General features: G+C 39.1%; 1 protein-coding gene across 1 annotated transcript in view; it reads left to right on the top strand.

The window, feature by feature from the left end:
* The first annotated feature begins 777 nt into the window (after positions 1-777).
* The window catches only part of LOC117375487 (alpha-1,6-mannosylglycoprotein 6-beta-N-acetylglucosaminyltransferase B), a 149,838-nt gene continuing 132,942 nt past the window's right edge, over positions 778-17,673 (top strand). Inside the window, exons 1-2 of the mRNA XM_055223459.1 lie at positions 778-1,014; positions 5,321-5,433. Coding sequence (XP_055079434.1) covers positions 938-1,014; positions 5,321-5,433 — 190 coding nt within the window. The 5' untranslated portion in view covers positions 778-937. The remainder of the gene's footprint in view (positions 1,015-5,320; positions 5,434-17,673) is intronic.

Consider the following 17,673-nt stretch of genomic DNA (forward strand, 5'->3'; position numbering starts at 1 on the left):
CACACACACACACACACACACACACACACACACACACACACACACACACACACACACACACACACACACACAACACGTTAGACACTGGGGCTAAACCAGGACTAGACCAGGACTAGAACAAGTTTACATTAGAAGTTTGAAATTCTCTTACCAAATATAACACTTTCCACAGTAAAATGTTTCACACGTGCACAGATTTTTAAAGGCACCACTTTATCTTTATTCTGTTTTTGTAGCTCTTCAGGCCTATTTTATAAGTAAGCCTAAAGTAATATGAAGAATGCAAGAATTTAAATGCTTTTTGTTTTATTATTTAGTGATTTATTCTATGGATGGTTTACCTTGAGTTTAATTTAAGACTTTGCAGCCAACTACAATGACACATAAATAAACTCTCAAAAAACATAAACTTCATGGACTATTTTCTTTCCTTCTTTTAAAAGTTCTGTCCCTTTCTAAATCTCTAAACTGAAACGCAGCTCTAGTCCCCTGTGCGTCGTTAGATGGCGCTGTGTGTCGCTGAATCACCCGCGTCTTTCTCTCTCTGTGTGACACGAGGACGCGCCGCTGCCCGGTTCTGCTCATTCTCCTCTTCACCAAACACGGAGCACATCCAGCACATCCTCTCACATCAGGGACACTCTCTGGACTCTGGACACGTGGCTCACTCTTGGACTTCTGCTTTGGCTCGTAAATGCTCCACGCGCGCAGCTCAGAAGGGGATTTTACGCACAAGTTCTCCGGACATGTGCGCATAAATTGCAGACTGTGAGCGCGGGAAGTTGGGGTTGTCGGTGCTTTTCTTCTCCAGGGTCTGCTGCAGGATCGTTTGGGTTGGGTCGAAAGTTATGGTAACGACGCTGTTGGGTGTGAGGTTTAAAAAAAGGAGGAGTGGCGCAGAGATGTTGAGGAGGAACGGTTTTCCTCCCAGCGCAAAATGACCAACGCGACCAGCAGCTGTGGAGAGATTTGCATGATGTTGAGGAGAAGTCTGCTCACTTTCAAACCGTTCAGGTAAGATGAAGCTTCAATTACCCCGTGAGAGAGGAACCACGTGAAATAATGAATGAATGATCTAATATTTTGGTTTGGAGTTGGGTTGTGGCTTAAAGTCTCTCCAACTAAACTAACCTGGTTTAATTGAATAAATGTAAAAAAATATATACAATAAGATTCCACTTTTCACATAGCGATGCAATCATTTCTCCAAACTGAATAAATTGATTGATTTTCATGTTTCTTCCTGCAAGTTTTGGTGGAAAGTCACGTGGCCCAGAAATTACCTAGATACTAATCATAAACCATAAGCCATTTGGACATATTGACAAAAACAAAACAAAAAAAACCCAAACATATCCTCCATTTCTATTTTAAAGGTGCACTATGTAACATTTCCAGTCATCATTGCATAGTGAGGTCCATCTTTGGGCCTGTGGGCTTCATAAATGGGCCAAAATGGTCCAGTTGTCCATGGGGTTCATGTAGGTTCTATACGATTTGGGCCACAAGGTTTGGGCCACATAAATGTTCAAATCCACATTCAGAACAGTTCTTTTTAGCTGTGCATATGACTAAAAGGTTTTTATTCTGCGTTTTTCTCCTTTAACGTTAATTTTATGATGATTATTTATGTTTTGATTTGTCGTATTGTGATTTTAATGTCTTTTGTGTTCTGTAAAACACTTTGAATTACGAATCGGGCTGTACAAATAAACTTACCTCGCCTCGCTTTGCCTTACAATGTTAGGCTGGGCACGATTACTATGTTATTTCCTTACCTGGAATGCTCCACAGTACGGCATTAAACCTTCCTATACTGTATTTTTCCCCAATCCAATCCAATCCACTTTATTTATACAGCACATTTCATAAACAAATTGTTTCCAAAGTGCTGCACAGAGACAAAGTGACATAAAATAAAAAGGAACAACAATCAAAAATAATCCCCAATTATGTCAAATGAAGGCGTTTTTTATTTAATTTTTATTGAACACCAAAAAACATTGAAAAACCCACTTCTTACCACGAGCACGCTTTCCTCTCCACAGATATGACTTGTAACTTTGTCTGATGGTGTCATCATTATCTATCTATTATCTATCTATTATCTATCTGTCTGTCTGTCTGTCTGTCTGTCTATCTATCTATTATCTATCTATTATCTATCTGTCTGTCTGTCTGTCTGTCTATCTATCTATTATCTATCTGTCTGTCTGTCTATCTGTCTATCTATCTATTATCTATCTGTCTGTCTGTCTATCTGTCTATCTATCTGTCTGTCTGTCTGTCTATCTGTCTATCTATCTGTCTGTCTGTCCGTCCATCCATCTATCTGTCCATCTATCCATCTATCTATCTGTCCGTCCATCCGTCTATCTATCTGTCCGTCCATCCATCTATCCATCCGTCTATCTATGTATCTATGTATCTATGTATCTATGTATCTATGTATCTATCTATCTGTCCGTCCATCCGTCCGTCCATCTATCTATCTATCTATCTATCTATCTATCTATCTATCTATCTATTATCTATCTGACCATCCGTCTATCTATCATCTATCTATCTATCTATCTATCTATCTATCTATCTATCTATCTATCTATCTATCTATCTATCTATCTATCTATCTATCTATCTATCTATCTATCTATCTATCTGTCTATCTGTCTATCTATCTGTCTATCTGTCTATCTGTCTATCTATCTGTCTATCTATCTGTCTGTCTGTGTAATCCCTCAGTCGTCCAGATCTGATCCGTAGCAAAAGACAAAGTTTAAATGTGTGACTGGACAAATCGTTGTAGGTTTGAGGAGGTTTGTGTTTAGTTTCTGCTTCTTCACTGAATGGAGTCGACACATTACTTTGTTTGTGACTCGGGGTTTTGTCATTTGGGTGAACCAGTTTTTGTCTTAAAGTGAGTGTAGGTTTGAAAAAGACAGGAATCTCAATCTGTCTGAAAATTCTATGAAGTTTTTCAGACACACTTGCTGTTTCCAGTTTCAGTTTCAGTGTCGTTAGCTCCGCCCCTCAGACAGATTTAAGTCAGTGTCCAGCAGTAATCTGACCAGAACTGAAGAAACGGCCAAATGTCTTCATACCTACAACGATTTGTCCAGTTGTCAGATTTAACTTTGACTTTTGCTATCTATCTATCTATCTATTATCTATCTGTCCGTCCATCCATCTATCTATCTATCCATCATCCATCTATCTATCTATTATCTATCTGTCCGTCCATCTATCCATCCATCTATCTATCTATCTATCTATCTATCTATCTATCTATCTATCTATCTATCTATCTATCTATCTATCTATCTATCTATCTATCTATCTATCTATCTATCTATCTATCTATCTATCTATCTATCTATCTATCTATCTATCTATCTATCTGTCCGTCCATCCATCTATCTATCTATCCATCATCCATCTATCTATCTATCCATCATCCATCTATCTATCTATTATATATCTGTCCATCCATCCATCTATCTGTCTATCTATCTGTCCGTCCATCTATCTATCTATCTATCCATCATCTATCTATCTATCTATTATCTATCTGTCCGTCCGTCCGTCCATCTATCTATCTATTATCTATCTATTATCTATCTATCTGAACGTCCGTCCATCTATCTATCTATCTATCTATCTGACCATCTATCTATCTATCTATCTACCCATCTATCTATCTTTCCCTCATTTATCAAGGATTTGCTCTTGTGCTAACGACGCTAAAAGTGGAACGAAAAGCACGACACAATTTCTCTGAGATACACAGAAGAAGACGCAGCGTAGTTTTGCTTCTATGAGTGAATGAATACGCAGAACCGGGCTTTTTCAGATCGCGAGCAGAACATCAGAGCCCATAGTCCACATGTGTCAAACTCAAGGCCCGGGGGACAAATGCGGCCCGCCATGTCATTTTATGTGGCCGCGACAAGGTAAATTTAAATGTTTGACTGTGTTAAAATGTCAGTTTATCAGGAGTTACACATTTAGACAGAGATATTTTTTTTATATCTTTGCAAATTTGAGACGAACCATTTTGCTGATGCGGTGAAATTGAGTTTGACACCCCTGCCATAGTCCATCAGTTTACGCCTGTAAGTTTAGCGCCTGGACTGATAACTGACGCACAACAAATGAGCTGATTTGTGCTGTAAAAAGTCCCTCTCTAATAACATGACAGACAGAAGCTAGCAAGCATTAGCCAACGGTTTTACAGGTCGTCACTCTGACTTTTCCCGTTGAACATCAAACACCTAAACATGACCGTGAACTATGTTGACGTTAGGCTTCTGAAAATGTCTTGTTTAAATCAGCGTTGCGAGTTCTCGGGCTCTTTTGGATGAGTTTGCGTCGCGTCACCGTGGAAAGTATCGATAGAGCCTGGTCTCCGTCGGAAACTTTCACAGACATCATCGCAACATCTCGACATTCTGTAGGACGATAATATTTAATAGAGATGGGGGCAGGTAAAATTAAGTTAACCCTCTGGTGCACAGCTACTAAAACATAACTTTCTCTTTAATGCATTGGTTTATGTGGTGGAGCTGCACATCAGCCTCTAGAGTGCTCTCTGCTGCCACACTCCATTGAGGTCAATTCAGTGGTCAGTCGGTGTAACTACAAGTAAATGTCCTCTGGTTTTCTTATTCAGGCCTAAACATTGCACCTAAACAGTGTTGAAATTTCCCCCAAAAATTGTTGAAATGTTTTTCAAAGCATAAAAAGAAACATGTGTTTGCATATTTACAGTAGAACACAAGTTAATTCATTTTTACAGGCAGTTCACAATGTTGTTTCATGTCCTGAGAAGAATAAAAACACTTCAGAAAAAAAATCTTGACCAAGGCTTTTGTAATATAAAGTTTGTATATAAAGTTTAGTTAAAATTGCGATTTTTGTCGTAATATAGCGGGTTTGTGGTTCTAGTCACTGATAGAAACGATCAGGTTCACAATATTTCATGGCAAACTACAATATAATTAACAGAAAAACTGGCCCTTCTGAGACATCATCACATTCTACGATCTGAAAACTACCAACTCGCCTGGGACCGTCTCTTGTTGGTTTCCATGGAGATATATAAGTTCAATGCCTTACTCTGAAACATTCCAAGCAAAGCAATAGCACCCTCACGTCGACGGATAAGCGGATAACTCCCATCCAGACGTACACCGTGCGCCTAATCACCGCACTAATCATACATATTACGTCCACCGTCCGTCCTCGGCCCCCAGCGTCACGTTAAATCGATGCTACTCGTCTCACTGTGTCTTTTTGTCCCTCGTCTCTCCTCTCGCCATAGGCTCTTTGTTCTGGGCATCGGCGTCTTCAGCTTGTTCTTCCTAATGACGTCTCTAGGGGGCGAGCTCTCCGGCAAGCGACTGTCCCCCTCCCCTTTCGTCGTCCAGGCAGAAGGTACGTATGCTAGCACACACACACACACACACACACACACACAAAGCTAACTTGTTTTTGTCTTATATTTTATTGTTTTCAAAAGACATGCCAATAGAACAATGAATAATCTGTCCATTTTTCCCAGTGTTCTTCATTTTTTTTCTTTTTGTAACCTTAGAATATGTGTAAGTCTGTCCATAACGTGAATTTCTTCCACGATGTCCTTCCAGTTGCGAAGCATAGGGGGCGTCTTCCTTATGTCAGTTGCGTGTAATGCCTTTTTTTTTTGATGCTGCCAATAATATCTTGATTATATAATAGTCAATTGTGCGTCAGTGGTTTGCCCAAAATACAAAATACGTCGTTATGCATGTTTTTGGTAGTGTGTAACCAAATATTTTCCCCATTTTTTTGCCCAAAGTATCCCAAAATTGTGATATTTTACTGCACTGCCAAAACACATTATACTCCCCACATTGTCTCCAACATTTTATACCAGTTATCATCACTTATTTCTTCTTTAAATTCTTTCATCCATTTATCCCTAATTTATAACGATGTATTTTTCCTGTTGACCCCTAAACCTTTTCACCATTTAGATATCACTTTTGTACTTTTGTTCTTATACGCATCCCAAAGTATCACAGTGATTGTATTTAATTCACTCTGAAGCTCTGGGCTGATCACTTTTTGATAACAGCCTCTCACTTGAAGGTACATATAGAATTCCTGATGTTCTAAATCAAATCTGTGCTTTATATTTTGAACATATCTGTGTAATCCCTCAGTCGTCCAGGTCTGATCCGTAGAAAAGGCGAAGTTAAATCTCGGAAATTTGATCACATAACTCCCATTCTCAAATCTCTACCTGTTCAGTTTCGCATTGATTTTAAGATTCTTCTATTTGTTTTTAATTGTCTGCATGGCCTGGCCCCTCTGTATCTGTCTGAGCTGCTGGTGCCTCACACTCCCGCTCTCTCAGGTCTGCAGGTTGGGTTCTCCTCGTGGTCCCTAAGCCAAAAAGGAAACTTAGGGGTAATCGGGCTTTTTCAGTGGCTGCTCCAAGACTCTGGACGGCACTTCCACTGAATGTTAGACTGGACGACTCACTTCCTGTTTTTAAATCTCTTCTGAAACTCTTTTTTTTTAACTTGGCTTTTAACTCAGTGTAAAGAGTTGCACAGGTCAGATTACTGCTGGACACTGTCTTTTGTCTAGGTAGAAGTTTTCAGGAAGCCCACACACACTGACCAATATCTGCTGTTTGATTCACACCATCCACTGCAGCACAAACACAGAGCTCACTGAGGGAAAAGTGAAGGAGGAGCAACACGTGGAGAAAGCCCTCTCTGCTTGTGGATATCCAAAATGGGCCTTCAATAGATCTAAGAGAGCTAAAAAAAAACACGACAACAGGGAATCTGAACCTAGAAGGAGAGGTGTTACCATCCCTTACACTGCGGGTGTGTCTGAAAAACGTCAGAGAATTTTCAGACAGTTTGAGATTCCTGTGTATTTCAAACCTACAATCACTTTAAGACAAAAACTGGTTCACCCAAATGACAAAACCGCGAGTCACAAACAAAGTAATGTGTCGACTCCATTCAGTGAAGAAGCAGTGAGCGTTACACTGGAGAAACTAAAGAGCCACTTCATAAGAGAATGTACGAACACCGTCGAGAGAGCAGCTCAGGACCACAGTCTGCTGATTTACTTGAGTATCTTTCTAAAGTACTCTTCTTGTAGCATACTATTTGAGTAATATTTTTATTGAAGTAACAGTACTCTTACTTGAGTGAAAGTTTGGGTTACTCTTCCCAAGTTACTCTTACTTGAGCAGTACTTTTCCCAAATACCTTTTTACTCTTGAGTAATTTCTGAGGCCACTACTCTGCGCTTAACTTGAGTAATATTATTTTTAAGTAACGTTACTCTTACTCTTACCCACCTGCAAATTATGTAGAATCAAGTTTTTTTTTATTTTAACCATGACACAACAGAGTTTCCTCGTCATAAACTTACTCAAAGTTGTTTTTCGGTTGATTTATGCTTGTTTGACTAATCCTGCACCGTCCCGTGTTTGAGAATTGGACGCTTAGAAAGGTTCTCTCCTCTGATCACTGTGAATATTTAAAAAAAATATAAGTCCAGGTCACATGTGTAGGGTTAAAAAAAATGACACTTTGCCATTTTTTAACACTAGAAACTGAAAAGAGGTGGGGCCTTTCAGTCTGCAGGTTTAGATGGAAAGTCAATAAACCAAATATCAGCACAAATACTGAAAAAAATTGCTGGACCAGTTGGATCTCTTGTGTAATAAGTTAAATGTGTTTTAACCTCCTGAGACCCGAGCTCTTGCATGACACGATTTATTAATTTCTCTTTGTTATTTGTGCTGATTGGGACCTGATGATGTAAAAACAAAGAATCTTTTTACATTTACAAAAAGTGATGTAAAACAAATGTCCTCATATGTGGATATTTTAATTATTTTGATAAAACGTTTGAATAAGGATTTGCAAAAACTATTTATTAAGACCCTGAACACAGCAACATTTGTCCTGAGTAAAAACAAAATGAGAAACAGCAATTGAGCCTCTTGGAACAAAGTGTCTCATGTGGAGATCTGCAGACAGGAGCAGGAAGATATATGCCTTTACAAAAAATTATGTATTCTGAACATTATAAATATTATAAGTATTCTAAATTGACCATGTTTGCATTGTTGTTCTTCTTGTACGCTGTCCTAGGAGGTTAAGAAATAAGTGTCTTTTGCCGTTCCTTCACTGGTATCGGCGAATATTTAAACTGAAAGTACTAACATCGGTATCAGAACTGAAAAAGCTGGATCCTTAATTTGTACATTCCCACATATTTAGATCGTCTTGTCCTTGAAAACGCCCACTTCTGCCTCTTGATGCATTTAGCGGCCAATCAATCAATAAAAACAATTTATAAAGCTCTAAAACATACACAAAGAGGTCACACGGTGCTTTATAATCCGTTAAAAACAATCCCAAATCCCACATGTCCAGTCTGGATAAGATGAAATAAATAATTGTTCTTTTTTTTCCCGCCATATCGCACAGCCCTACCGTGAAAAACCAAGGCTAACGCGCAGATTTAAAAGCCTTAAAGAAGATATATTGTGCTTTTGTATAGTTATAATCCGTGACACCTGTGGATCGATATGTTATTCTGGAAAACCGCTGAACTGATTCCCACCTGCTCCATAAAGTACATCGTAAACGTTATCACATAGTACTGCACGAGGTGAGGACAGAGCAGAGGGCGCATACCGGTAGATTCAAGCAATGGCGTTTATTTATTATTAATTATTATTATTATTTACAACATGGTAAAAGCTCTAAGGTGTAGATTTTGCACAATATGTCCCTTTAATATTGCACTTTATAGAAGATTTAAGATATTTACAACAACTTTTTTGCCAAATAGCTGCTACAGGCGCAAAAACACTCACACATTTTCACACACTGACACATTATTTGTATTCTTAAAGCAAAATTGAGTATATTTTGATCAGTTTTGCTCCCTTTCGGCTCATTTAGACAAGGTTGCTCATACGTTTTGTCTTCAAACCTGTTACCCAGCATGGCTACTTTTGCACAGAAAAAAGTATTTGACAAACTGGTTTTGACAGTGGCCGAGTCAGTCCTATGGGAAATCAAAGTACTACTGGTAGAGAAATCTAACAGTAAACTTCAAGTAAACTGTCCCATGAGCAAAGCAGTGCGTCTTTATGGAGGAATTAGCAAAAGTTTGATTTAGACTAAGGCTGAAACTGTCGATTATTTGAGCGTAATCAGCTGTTATTTTTTATTAATCGACTCATAAAACGAATATTTCTGTTGCACTTTGAGATTTAGATACATTTTTTGACCAAATAAAGATTGAAATATGGAGACTGAGGGCTTTTAGATACAGAATATTTATGAATAAAGTTAATTATTACAGTTATTTTAATAGTTTACTTGTCATAATTATTAGAGAAACTATAAATAATGTTAAGGTTAAAGATGCCGTCTTTAAGTTTATTTGATTGTTGTTGTTTTTTTTGTTTTTTTTTCACTAGTAGATGGCAGATGTGAAACCTGTCGTGCCCTCGCTTCACCTGTGCTGTCTGCTGTTCTTCTGTCAGGTCAAAACTGGCACATTATCAGACCGCAGTAAAGCAGACAGCCCCTAGTGGTGGTATGTGAGAATACAGAAGAGGTCGGCCGATATAGTTACAAATAGAGACTTTGAGGTACATTTCTTTCTTTCTTTTTATATTTATTTCATTCATTAAAACAAAACAAATCAATGCAGCATATCTGCATACAGTATTTCAGCTTTTGTACAATTATAATAGATGAATGAAAGGGCACAGAAAGAAGCAAAAGCTTATAATATCTGCCCCTTATCAACTCTAACTCTTATTCCTTCCAGTGTATTGCACTGTTACATTATACAAAATCAAACTTAGATGTGCGGCTACTTTACAAAACAAAAAAACAAACAAAAAACCCCACAAAATCATCCTGTCACATAGCAGTTATATACTTTCTTAATAATGATAATTTCAAGCTTTTCTTAAACATATAATTGGACTTGGATTCTTTAATATTACTTTCAAGACTGTTCCAAAGACTGACTCCCTTGATTGAAATACATCTTTCCTTTAGTTTTGTTCTAAACTCTGGCTTAGAAAATAAATCAGTTCCTCTTAATTGATATCTACTTTCTCTCTTTAGAAATTTATTTTGCAACTTCTCTGGTAATACTTTTAGATGAGCTTTGTACATGGCTTTGAGAATGCTATATTCCACCAATTCGTTAAATTTCAACATTTCTAACTGAATAAAAATTTGATTTGTATGTGCTCTATAACCACTTCCATTGATAATTCTAATAGCACGCTTCTGTAAAAGAAAAACTGGTTCAATGTATGTTTTACAAGCACTTCCCCACACTTCAATGCAATATGTCATATATGGAACAATCATAGTTGTTCAACATTTAATAGTCCACGTCAGGAAATTTACCCTCTGCATTTGACAGACTCCTTGTTGTTGTGATATTTTGAAGTATTCATGGGTGGGGCTTGTTTGGTCTTGTGATCGCAACATATCCTGTTCTCCGTGGCTTTCTTTATAGTTACCAATCAGTCGGTTACCTGGTCAAACGTGTCTTCAAGGCGTGTCTCTAACTCCTACCTAATGATATATTATGTCATTGTTTCAAAGTACGTTTTTCTATTGTGTGACAACATCAGGGAGCTACGTGTCACATCGGCAAAACAGTTCCTCCCAATAATTATGCAAGTGTAGTTAAATTTGTTTGACAGCTTGTTGTTGTTAGCTTAACCATCCATCCATTTTCTTCTGTTTAACCCGAGGCAGCAGTCTAAGCAGGGACTCCCAGACTTCCCTCACCCCAGACACGTCCTCCAGCTCCTCCATCGGGACCCCAAGGCGCTCCCAAACCGAGGACACGCCGGAGGGACTGTTAGCTTAACCGTCACGGGCAAAACTCTTCCTTGTTCTAACGAGACTTGTGAAAAAAAGAGCTTATACACTCATCATAGTGAATAATTAGGACACTCGTAATGTATAAGGCAAATGAGGAATAATATAGACCACGAGCTTGATTTTCACATTTTCACGCACAGCACGAGCCTTTACAGTAAGATTGCGAGGATATATACATTAAAAATAAACCAGAGTGCCATCTGATTAATTAAGCGCCCTCGAGCTGCCGCTGGGTGGAAGGATACGGCCCTCGAGCTCATTAAGTCGTGCCTTGACGTTAAGCGCAAGACCAGTGCTATGTAAATTACTACGCCTCATGTGTGCGCGCCGCCATGTTTGTCTATATGTGTCTGTTTTGTGTGTAGTACGTGCTCAGAAAAGGATTAGCAGCTCGGGGAGTTGACTTAATAAATAAGCTGGGATGAGTAGTTCACTGAAGCAGCACCTTGATAGTACTTATTTACATGCAGAGGATTAGAAGGACGGCTATGCTAACTCCGTGTTACTAAAGTTAAAAGGTGTAACACGTCCACGCTGGAGGTCGTGTTTTAAATAGTGTCTGTATTCTAGCAGGACAGCTCATATTTAGTGAATTATTGGGAGTTATACTATTTTAAAGTAACATTTTAACCAAAACATAAGCTAAAACGTAAGCTTTTTTTAAAAATTGCATAGAAAAACATGTCTTTATTGTGAGTGGACTTGCCTCTCCACAAACCTGACGCTAACTTGGGGTCCAGCTGCTTGTTTCCATGGAAATCCTTTTGCCATATCCCAGATTACATATCTATCTCCATGTAAAATGTTCCGAAGTATGGTTTTAACTTTCTGCTTTCTGCTTTAAGATGTGCACATACATGATGGTGCTTCATGTTACAGCAGTGAATCTGAAACACGTCATGAAGTTTGAACAATTTTTACAACCAAATCCTGTTATTGAAATGTATAAACTTAATATAACTTAATATATAGAGTATTAAATGATATAGTCAGCCAGTTTACAGTAGTTCATTTTAGTGTTGCCAAGATACTAATTACAATTTAGTTACTAAGGAGCAGACTTGATATTCTGATACCACGATCATTAAAAACACTACTTTCTTTGATATCACCGTGTGCTAAAAATAAAACAAAAATATCCAGTAGCAGACTGTACACATAGCGTTCATATTCGTTTTGTGAATAATAAACTTGGATGCAGTTGAGGACAGACACACCACAGCACACATGCTGCTCAGACTGGGCAGCGGCTCCTTCCATTTTGCAAAATGAGCACACAACTAAATTCCTGGACAAATAAACAGTTTATTTGATCTCAAAGATTTTTCAAAATCTATATTGACATCAGCCACAATCAAGAGAGTGTGGCTGCACTCTGGAGGTCTGTTATTGGCTGCAGAGTCGAGCCAAACGCAAACTCATATTTAAAATGATTTGAACACTAATGTTGTGATAGCTGTATGATAGATGAAGTATTAAAGCCCCCCTGATACTTCTCACCACAGCAGGAAAGATACATATCAGAGACAGGCATCAGTGAAAAAAGTTATATCTCACACACAGCAACATGTATTTCTGATTTGGAAATTCAAAACATTTTCATTCTAGCTCACATACCGATATCGATTATTTGACACAGTTAAGGTATTACACAGGGGATCCAATTATGTTACGCAACTGTTATTTATACTTCCAATAACTACTGAACAGTTTTGTATGACCAAAAGATTATGACATTCTCAGCTCAAATCAGCCAATAAATAAATAAAGTCTTATTACATGCGATTAAAAGCACAACCGGGATATCGGCTTAACTGATATCATGTAACTGATACACAGTCCAACAAAGTTTTCAGTATCAGCACAGATATTTGTTATTGGTGCATCCCTCGCTGGCATCTCTTGTCATTAACCTGTAAACAAACAGAATATTATGTGAAACAGAATTTCCAGTGCAGCCTCTCCTCCATCAGTCTGTGAAGGTGTAAAATAGGACTGTTGCAGTTGAAGAATTTCCTCTGTGGTAACATTACATGCCTCGGCGCCTCGGTGTATGTGGTCTCGCACACCGGCCTATAAGCAGACCCCAAAGCCACCAGAGGGCCCCCAAGAGCCCATACATTTATATTGATAATAATGATTGGGATTTTTTTCTAAAAACTAAATGGCACTTGTGTGTTTATACTATTCTACATGTCCATTTTAAACGATTAGACGTGTTTTATTTCCAGTAACTAGAAATGTGCTGCCTATAGTTTTTGAGTCGGGCAGTGGTGTGGACAGCTACATGTTTACACCAGTGTGAAGGGACACTCCCTCCAGGTGCATTCTGGGAGACTGAGGCAGCAGAGGGACATTTGAGTGAGTGTTTTACAGACTAAAAGACTAAAAGTTAGTGAAGTTAAGTTTATCTAAAGTACAGCACAAGGCATGAGGAGCCCAGAGGAAGATTGTTTTGGGGTAAGAGGAACTTTTCAGAGAAGACTCAAAATATGTCTTTTCATTTTACATCAGTGGACCTGCAGAGAAAACAGAGGCTGGACATGTATATGTCTGCAGACAGGACACAGCTCAGAGGGACAGAGGACACAGCTCAGAGGGACACAGCTCAGAGGGACAGAGGACAGACAGGACTCAGCTCAGAGGGACAGAGGACAGACAGGACACAGCTCAGAGGGACAGAGGACACAGCTCAGAGGGACAGAGGACAGACAGGACACAGCTCAGAGGACAGAGGACACAGCTCAGAGGGACAGAGGACATAGGTGAGTCTGTTTATGACACTGGCTATTTTTTAGTTGTGGCTCGTGTTTTGTCTGTGTCTCAGATGATGTGAGTGAAGTTAAAGCGTCTCTGCTCCTGTGTCAGACGACGCTGATTATGACACAAAACGACCTGTGCTCTTATAGATGCACCGATACCACTTTGAGCAAAACGAGTACAAGTACTTCATTTTGAGTACTCGCCGATACTGAGTAAAAGTACCGTTTCCAGACATTATTTTTACTGGTGTTTCATTATAACAGTAAATCTAATTCATTTCATAGGATTTTTATAGTAAAGCCACTTTTTCATCTTAGAATTCTCATCCGCTGAAATCACTGAAGCATTTGGCTTTAATATTTATCACTTCCTCTTTGCAGACTGCGCTCCGAGCTAACTGCTAACGAGCTAACTGCTAACGAGCTAACTGCTAACGAGCTAACTGCTAACGAGCTAACTGACTGCTAACAAGCTAACCGCTAACGAGCTAACTGCTATACGCCACTGTTAGCATAGCAGTGAGTGTTTTGTTACTTTTCCCATGGTCACACTTTGACTCATATGTTGATGCTTTTCGTCTTTTTAAAGCTCTGAACTCGCTCTGTTCAGTCGCTGAATGTGTTTGTAAATTACAATAAGTTACACTGCAGCACAAGCAAATTAACGCTAGCGCCAACGTTAGCATGCTACTATTGTAAACACAGGAGCTGATGTCCTCCGGAAACTAGAAAAACCTTTAGAGTCCTAAATATTTGTGTATTTCATGTGACATATGATCACAGCTGTGTTTAATGTGCAGCTTTATGTCCAGAGCGGCTCTGTGGAGAGGTGAGCTGTGAGTCAAACAAGAGGCAGCACAGACACAGTGGTATCGGCTCTTGGCATCGACAGCGCCTTGATGAGTACAGTACTGGCACCCGATACCGGTATCGGTATCTGTGCATCCTGCTCATTAATATGTGCATTTATATGAAATCACAGCATCCAAAATCTGACAAACATAAAAATAATTTGATCCTAAAATCCTCTTTTTAATGTTCAGTCCAAATGATCTAATTATAAATCTGATGTCAAGTTCAGGCTGTTTCTCTTATGCAACTCTTAACTTGGATCACTACTTTGTACTTCTTGAGTGATATGATTTTGAAGTAAGTGTACTCTTTCTTAAGTACATCGTTTGGCTCCTCTATCCCATTTTGCATTTTATGACATAAAGAACTGATAAATGTAAGCCCAATTTAGTCAAGTGGAACACATTTAAAATGCACCAGAAACCAAGAAAAAAATGTCCAGAATTAAAATTTTCTTGGGCAGATCCCTCTTCCTTAAATGTTTATACTGTTATACTTGTGGTTGTTGCTGTTGTGAGCCTCTAGAATGTGCAGTCTTTTTATCAGTGGTGGTGATGATGTCTTCATTTAGTCAAATATGAACATGTGGCACTGAAGTGGCGAGGGCCCCTTAAAGGATCAGCCCAGTCCTGCACATAGGCCCATAAAAATACATGTACACTGGGGTTGTACTTCAGAGTTTTTTAACTGCCTGGTGAGAGGATTTGCATTCTAGTCCGCACACTAGCATTTAGCGCTAGCATCAACGCAGCTTTTCTTAAAGGGGCAGAGTTACCTTTTCCTCTCTCACCACTCTCTCCTGATACATATGTTCAGTGTCTCTGCAGCTTAGAGTCGTGTAAACAAGAATTGGTTCATAGTTGAGTAGTAAAAAAGACGAGGGTGGGTAGGGCGCTACATTAAAACGCAAAATGTGGTTACTCTGGTCACTTCAGCCCTTGTGCGGTGTGGCTGATCGTGCCGTGGTGTTGCAATTTTTCGGTTACCGTGACAGCCCTAGTCCAGGACACTAATGATGTGAACAGGTTTGAAAGGGCTACAGTCGAGATGTCTTTCTGCCCAAACTGAAGACACAGCAGGCGGAGGCTTTTGATCCCGCGTATCTTTAAGGCTCCAGAGGTGTACTGGGGCTTTATAATGAGCACGGTGAAGACCCCCAGTAGTGTGGTCTTCTTACCTCAGGGATATAATGTCACAATGAACTAAACAAGAAGTACAGTTGTAGCTCAGGCGGAGCAAAGAAATAGGCCCACCGGTGCAAATGTTACTGTTAGTTTGCATTTAGATCTTCCGGCTACGGTAAAGGCAGGAAGAATCTCAAATGACCAGACTGAGCCAGACAGTAAAATGATGATTATTGGATTGTAATAACATCGTAATTAAAAGTGTGATTGGATCATTCATTCTGTTTTTTAAAATTACACAATACTTTTTACAAGGCGTTTTATTGGTGTGTTCACTTTTACGCATTGAGTGAACGTAGAGAGTGTACGTATACGGCGCACGTGTCACATCTGTAACTTTTAGCGGACAGCCATCGCAATGCTCGACTCTGCTATCAGCCAATAGTACGTCTGGAAATATTCTCACGCCGACTCACACTCCGCCTAAATATTCTTCGACATGTGCTCCACGGGGCGCAGTTTAAAGCTCGTCATTTACAGCAACTTTACCATGGATCTACTATAAGTTCTCTACAATGTACCCGTCTGTCACAGCAACTTTACTGACATAATGACCAAGACCAAAACCGTCCACAGGAAATCTTAAACTAATCTAAAAACATACAGCTCTGTGGTGGCTTTGTGTTAACGCTAAAGATTATGTCTCAATTGTCTGTAACTGTTCATCATCTTCTAACACATTATTCTCATATGAATCTTATCTCCAGCCGCTGTGATGTTTGTGTTGATGCGCGCTGATTGGTTTGCGGTCAAAATCTACGGCGTACTGTTGGTTCATGGCTGTGGTGTTTGCCTGAAAAATAGATTTAAAAAAAAAAGTAGCAGCAAAGCAGGTCTTGTTGAGTAAAATATATTCTACTTTCATGAAAGAAAACAGACTCTCTTGACCCACAACCTTTTAATACCCCATAGAAGTAAAATACAGTACCTTTTTAAAGTTTTTAATGACTCATGGTGCACTTTGAGCTTCTTACGCTTGTTTTCCAATGTGTTTTTTAACTCTTTAACAAATGCCAAATAAACTAACCTAACCTATAGATGAATCTGTCTATCTATAATCTATCAGTTCGTCTCAGCCTTGTCTCCTGCTTTTAGCGCGTTAGCGGTGTTGAGTGAGGGCCCGTACACAGAGCTCTGCAGCTGAAATCTCTCTGACAGCGGTGGGACGTTTTGGATTTCATGCCTGGCTGAATGTGGGCACATGATGCATTTGAATGAACCTTTTCTGACATGGTTCATTGTCAAGGCGTGAGCTCCATGATCCATCAGAGCCGGAGTGTAAATAATGCACTGCTCATTTCAGTCCTGTGAAGCTAGTTGACATTTGAACAAGCCAGCCAAACGCTTTTACATTGGTTAGTAACTAGGGGAAAACGATTTATCAGAATAATCGTGATTTGTGATTAGTCGATGATGAAAATCTAACTGTATTTTGATTAATCGTTATCTGGACTTGACAGTAACAAGACAGTGACAGTAATTAAAGATCCTATTTTGCGTTAAATATGGACTTTTGATGGTATATCAGTTTAGTTATTGCATTGCCTGGAATATTCCACAGCATATTAAACTTCTCTACCTCTATAAGTCAGGTCTGCGGAGAGGTGACCCCACTCACCATGTCCAAATATGTGTCACCAGTAAAACTCAATGATAAATCAACTTTGAAACTGCAGCGTGAATGGTTGTAGTTGGCACATTTCAAAGGCTGCGGTCATTTAGATGATTTATTTTCAGAAAAAAACTAAATTGCCAATGCATAATTTTGGCTATCTGAGATGAAAGATTGGATTGTGAGGAAAATAAATATTGTGTTTTAGCTTAAAAATGTGATCCCACAATGAGACGGGGATAAAGATCAAACGTGAAACCATTGTCCGACCAAAGACGAGCTGCAAACTATATCTTAACGATGAAATATTATGTACT

This window comes from Periophthalmus magnuspinnatus, chromosome 8, assembly GCF_009829125.3.
Source record: "Periophthalmus magnuspinnatus isolate fPerMag1 chromosome 8, fPerMag1.2.pri, whole genome shotgun sequence".
Taxonomy (NCBI): Eukaryota; Metazoa; Chordata; class Actinopteri; order Gobiiformes; family Gobiidae; genus Periophthalmus; species Periophthalmus magnuspinnatus.